Source organism: Kogia breviceps, unplaced genomic scaffold (genome assembly GCF_026419965.1).
Source record: "Kogia breviceps isolate mKogBre1 unplaced genomic scaffold, mKogBre1 haplotype 1 scaffold_535, whole genome shotgun sequence".
Lineage (NCBI taxonomy): Eukaryota > Metazoa > Chordata > Mammalia > Artiodactyla > Physeteridae > Kogia > Kogia breviceps.
In genome coordinates, this window is record NW_026711975.1 from 2358 (window position 1) to 8179 (window position 5822).

Sequence of the window (5822 nt, forward strand, 5' to 3'; positions counted from 1 at the left end):
TTTAAGCTTAGGGGCAATAAAGAACCACTGCTTTAGAGGGAATGAAACATTAGCAAGCAAGCTGTCAGCTGCTAAAGGGCAATCAGAGCATTAATGAAGGGAAAGGGGCAGGAGGAAAGACAGTCCTGGCAAAAAGTCCAATGCAGGTAATCCGCCCTCCACTTCCTTCCTGAGGTGATGTTAGGTAAACTGAGACTCAACCCAGAGCACTCAATTTATCCATAGTCAGCTTTATTCTGAAATAACCATCTACGGAGAGCACACATCAAAAGAGTAGAAAAAAATAAAGGAGCCCATCAAAAAAAGTTCCCTGGCAAGTGGGAGGGAGGGCATGACGTTAGGAGCCCTGTTTAGGGAAGGAAATGTTGTCCAGGTCGTGGATGCCATTCTTGTCAATGATTCGAACACTGAAGGCTGGCAGATTCAGAATGAAGCGTTTCTGGAGCTGCAGAGAAGCATGAAGGAAATCAGTCAAAACATTTTTATTGAGAACTAACTGTGGTCCAGGCTCTGTTCTAGGCACTGGGCATATAAGCAAATAATAATCTCTGCTTTTGTGGCGCCGGTATCCTATTGGAGGCAGTTGGTACTAGGACACTGAGGAAAGCCCAAACTGCAGGTGGAGGCTGACTGGAAGGTAGTGAGCAAGGGCTGAGGGCTTGACTCTGGTCAGTCGGCTGATGAAGAATGAGACAATCTAATGCTCTATTCCTCACAATTTGCCACCAATTAGCCTGGTAAACACAGACTTCTCTTTTAAAGTGTCTCAAGGTAACAAGCCAACCAAGGAGTGACTGCCCTAGGAACAAGCTTTGGACCAAAGCCATGTACTCCTAGGTCCCAACAGTTTGCTCCAGTCACCCGCCCACGTTAAAAGGACCAGATGTGTATGTGTTTGTGTGTATAGCTGGGGGGGTGGGTGGGAAGGATGGCCTCAGAACTACTCTTGGAACAACTCCTGCTTCTGTCTCCTCCAATACAAGCTAACCTGTCATTAAAGAAATACCTCTGGGCTTTCATGAGACTCTCTGCTTGAGAGGCTATTCCAAAGGAGCTGTGGTCTATGTGCATAAAACCAGACGGCCACATTAACCTGGCTGGAGATTACTGAGAAACACAGCTGGAGGAAATCTTTGCTTCTGTGGGCTACTCTTCCTGGACACCTCACTTAGTCTCTAGATAGAAGGCACAAAGCTCCACATGCTCCCTTAGGGGCATATGCTGGAAATGTACACCTCTCCAGGCCTAAGCCCTCTCTCTTTTGATGTTTCCCATCTCCTTTACAAATGAGGACTGGACAGCAAAAACCATTTCTATTTCTACAGTCCTCAATGGCTGATGACTCCTGTGTCCAGAAACCAGATCCAAGATCAAGAAAAGGTGACAATAAGGAAATGTGGGTTTATAAAATAATCATATTTAGGATCCTTGGGGAATAAAGTCTCAAAGCATTCGATATTCCAGTGGCTTCTTCCTGGCAGCCCCTTGCAACACTTGGGGCTGCTGGACTAATATGGCCTCTTGGCTGAATGGTTAATAAGAAAAGCATATGAGTTTATTCTCAGCTTCTGCTTTGGAAAGGGGATTTACAAACAAGAGGAAAAAGGGGCACTATGGACTGAAAATGACAGGCTTGTGTAAGAGGCAAACTGACATTACTGTCCAATGCTACCACCTGCTCTCAACCTCCTACTCTCTTCTCACTAGACCAAGAATTCAAGTTCATCCTTAGGCTACAAGAACAGTAAAAGAATTAAAAAGCCTACAGGAGCTGCTTTCTTTTCCTCCTCATCTTCCATTCATACCCCAGAGCCTTAGACTCCTAGGAGTAGTATTGGAATGGGCAGGGCCTGTGTTCCTGGCCTCATAAACTAAGGGCTACTCTCCCCTACTGCCCAAAGCCTCTTAGTTACCTTCTATGGCCTCCTGAATTCCCAGCAGAGGCTTTCCCTCCCAAACTTATGTAATGCTAAGGGAACAGACTTTTTTTTTTTTTTTTTTTGGCTGCGTTTGGTCTTCATTGTTGTATGCAGGCTTTCTCTAGTTGCAGCGAGTGAGGGCTACTCTTTGTTGAGGAGCACGGGCTCCAGGCGCAAGGACTTCAGTAGTTGTGGCTCGTGGGCTCTACGGTGCAGGCTTAGTAGTTGTGGCACATGGATTAGATGCTCCACAGCATGTGGGATCTTCCCAAACCAGGGGTCAAACCCGTGTCCCCTGAGTTGGCAGGCGGATTCTTAACCACTGCACCACCAGGGAAGTCCCCAAGGGAGCAGACTTTATGACAACTCCAGGTAGCACAAAAATAGAGCAGGTATAAAATCTAGCACAATAGTTCTTAAAGTATGGCCCCAGTTACCACCTGCAGCAAAATCACTTGGGACTGCTGGTTAAAATATTCTCAAGATCTACACCAGGACCACTGAATCAGAATTGGGTGGGGAGTGGGGTGGAAAGCATGAATCTGGCTTTTTTAAGAAACAAGCTCCCCAGATGATTCTTATACATGCTAAAATCTGAGAACCACTAGTCTGGATGAACCAAAAAGAAAATTAATTAAATTATAAAATTGACATTGATGAGAAGGTGACCCATGAGCAAAAAAATAAGCTTGTTATGTACCAAACTCTACCCCTGATAGCAACTTCACATCTGGTTAGTGGATATTTATTATACCTCTGGCAAGGATCAGAAAAAAACACAACTGAGGAACGGGAACAATATTGGCTAACAGACAAAACATTCCTTTCAGGATCCCATGGGAGCTACTCACCTCCTCCAGACATTTCCTAAGAAGCTCCACTGCCTTCTCACGTGAGATAGCTGAAAGAGAACACAGAGCCCAGGCACTCAAGGTGCTGACATTAAGTCCAACTCTCTGCTGCAACTTTTGACTAAGTTTCAAACTTTTTCAGGTCAGCATGCCACACAAATGCCACACAACAGAAAAGGCAAAAAAAAAAAAAAAATGCCTAGCCTTCTGGCTTGCAACAAACTTATTCCATATGCAGTTGAAGGTGCCCCACACCCAATGCTCAGGCAGCCACAAGCCATTGCAAATTGATTTGCTACAGAGAAGGGAGAGCATGACGGAATTCTGCCTCCCATGGCCAGGGCTTGCCTCTAGAGAAGTCCAGCGGCCTGCCTCTTCTTTATAGCCCATCCCCAACTCCCAACGCCCCCAGCCCCCCTTTAGACCAGGGCTTAAATCAGCTCCATCTGCCCTAGCCAGCTGCAAATCAGGGAAAGGGAGGACAGGGCCAGTGCTTTAGCCTCACTTTGCCAGCTGGGCCTCAGTTTAACAATGGAAAGAGAATTCATAGGATGGGGCTGAGTCTCTCATAAAATAGGAGCCAAAGGAACTGTCCACAGGCATGGCAAACTGGGATGACATATTATGCAGTTAGGCTTCAGGGGTGGTTGGTGGTTATTTTGGTGGGCGAGTCAGCTGTATTATTGACAGATGCCAAATCAGGAAACAGTCACTAGGAGGCTAGGCTAATTCTTTTTAGGATGTGGCCTGGAGCTCTGGCATGGCTGAGGTTGAGTGAGAGGGCAGCACCAAAAACGGAATGAACAAGCCAGATTCTTACTATACGGACAGGGATGAATGGAATGTAAGGAGAAAACTGGTTACCTGTGCTACATCTATAGCTTGTCAAAGCTGAGAATCCCAACTGTCTATTGCTCACAGTGGCTGAAGCTGAGGTTAGGATTGGGGTTAGAAAATAGAACTTAACACAAAAGCATCCCAGTGTCTGGAGGTTTGCCAAGCTGATGGTTCATGGACAAGTAGAGAGCCAGCTTTTTCTTGTAGGAGGGGGTAGCCATTAGGAGATAAGAACCAAGGGAACATCTCAGGCTATGACCTTAGAAAGCTTTGGTATTTAAGAAAAGAAACCCTCAGTTGTCATGCTGGAGACCTGTTCATCACCACAAGCTCAAAACAAACATACAAACCACTTGGTTTACTTGCTCATTCTTTACACCTGAGAAGCTAATGAGCACCTAACTAGGGCAAAATGAGTGAAAAAACTGAACTTTTGTAACTGAAGAATTATAGTTTTACTCCAACTCCCCTTTAAAACAAAACAAAACCCAGCTCTGGGCATATGCAATACCTCGTTTTATCTGGCAGAAGAGGGAATTCGATCAGCTTTTCCATAACCCTAATGACCTACAGGAGAAAGCTTCCAGAGGGCACCTGCATGTGCTTCTTAGGATCCAGCCTCTTTTCAGGCCCTGGCCACCCAACTCCAGGGGGTTGTGCACAAAACCAGGAAACAGCTGAGGACAGGGCTCTGCTACTGCTCCCTACATTTAGAGAGCTGAAACTTACTTGGTGTGTAATACCGGTCCAGGATACTGAGAGTCAGGAAGGCACCATAGCCGTGGGCTGCAAAAGGGGCTTTTGCCAAGGCTGCCAGGTAGTCCATGTAGTAGAGCGCTGGACCTTCATGCTCATCATAGCCAGCCAGGAGGAGGTTGACATGATATGGGGTCTGCAAAGGAAAGACACTGCAAAGTGATGGTCAAAGCAATAGCACCAACACCTCTCCTCATGGAAATAGGAACATTCCAACTATTGATAAATAAGAAAATAGCAGCAGCTGATTAAATCATGATGAAAGTAAAGATTCAGACAAATCTAAAGGACCCAGAGTGTGGTCAGAGGTAAAGGGAGGTCAGCTTGTTTTCTCTGAACAAAGAGCATTTGGAGCACTTTAAGGTATGTGAAAAAGCTGCTTCTTAAAGTCCATGGACCAACACCTGTTACAAAAGCATTTCAAAGGCAAAGCATGGGGGTTCTTGCATTTTTCCTACTAGCTGAAACCAACACACACAATTCTGAGAGTGTCAGGCCACAGGCTAAAGAAAGCTGCAGCTCCAAACACATCATCCAAAATAAGAAGGTTCAGTCTGGACAACTGGACCAAAATCTCAAATGGTAAACTGGAAGGAAAGGGAACCCTCCAACACTGTTGGTGGGAATGTAAATTGGTGCAGCCACTGTGGAAAACAATACGGAAGTTCCTTTAAAAACTAAAAACAGAGCTACCATATGATCCAGCTATTCCACATCTGGGTATATGTCCAGAAAAGACAAAACTCTAATTCAATACACACACCCCAATGTTCATAGCAGCACTATTTACAATAGCCAAGTCATGGAAACAACCCAAGTACCCATCAACAGATGACTGGCTTAAGAAGATGTGGTACATATATACAATGGACTATTACTCAGCCATAAAAAAGACTGAATTATTGCCATTTGCAGCAACATGGATGGACCTAGATAATACTTAGTGAAGTAAGTCAGAGAAAGATAAATATTATATGATATCAGTTATATGTGGAATTTAAAACAATACAAGTGAATCTATATACAAAACAGAAACTAACTCACAGACATAGAAAATAAACTTATGGTTACTAAAGGGGAAAGGAAGTGGGGGTATACATTAGGAGTACGGGATTAACAAATTACTATACATAAAATAGATAAGCAACAAGGATTTATTTATTGTATAACATAGGGAACTATATGCAAAATCTTGTAATTACCTATAATGGAAAATAATCTGAAAAAAAGTATATATAAAACTGAATCATTTTGCTGTATACCTGGAACTAACATAATATTGTGTATCAACTATAAAAAAAGAAAAGATTTTTTAAAAAAAGAATAAAAGAAACAAGTCTTGTGGTAGGGAAGGGTAGAAAGTCTCAAATATTTAAGTCAAATCACTAAACTTTTTTTTTTTTTTTTAATTTGCAGTACGCGGGCCTCTCACTGCTGTGGCCTCTCCCGTCGCGGAGCA

General features: G+C 43.8%; 1 protein-coding gene across 1 annotated transcript; it reads right to left on the minus strand.

Moving 5' to 3' along the window:
- Positions 1-210: 210 nt before the first annotated feature.
- Positions 211-4497, minus strand: LOC131749780 (proteasome subunit beta type-2-like). Its single transcript, XM_059051656.2, has 3 exons — positions 4337-4497; positions 2771-2820; positions 211-445 (listed from the first exon to the last, which is right to left on the minus strand). Exons 1-3 carry the CDS (start codon positions 4431-4433, stop codon positions 338-340), a joined length of 255 nt encoding a protein of 84 aa, XP_058907639.1. The 5' UTR covers positions 4434-4497; the 3' UTR covers positions 211-337.
- Between the last annotated feature and the right edge of the window lie 1325 nt (positions 4498-5822).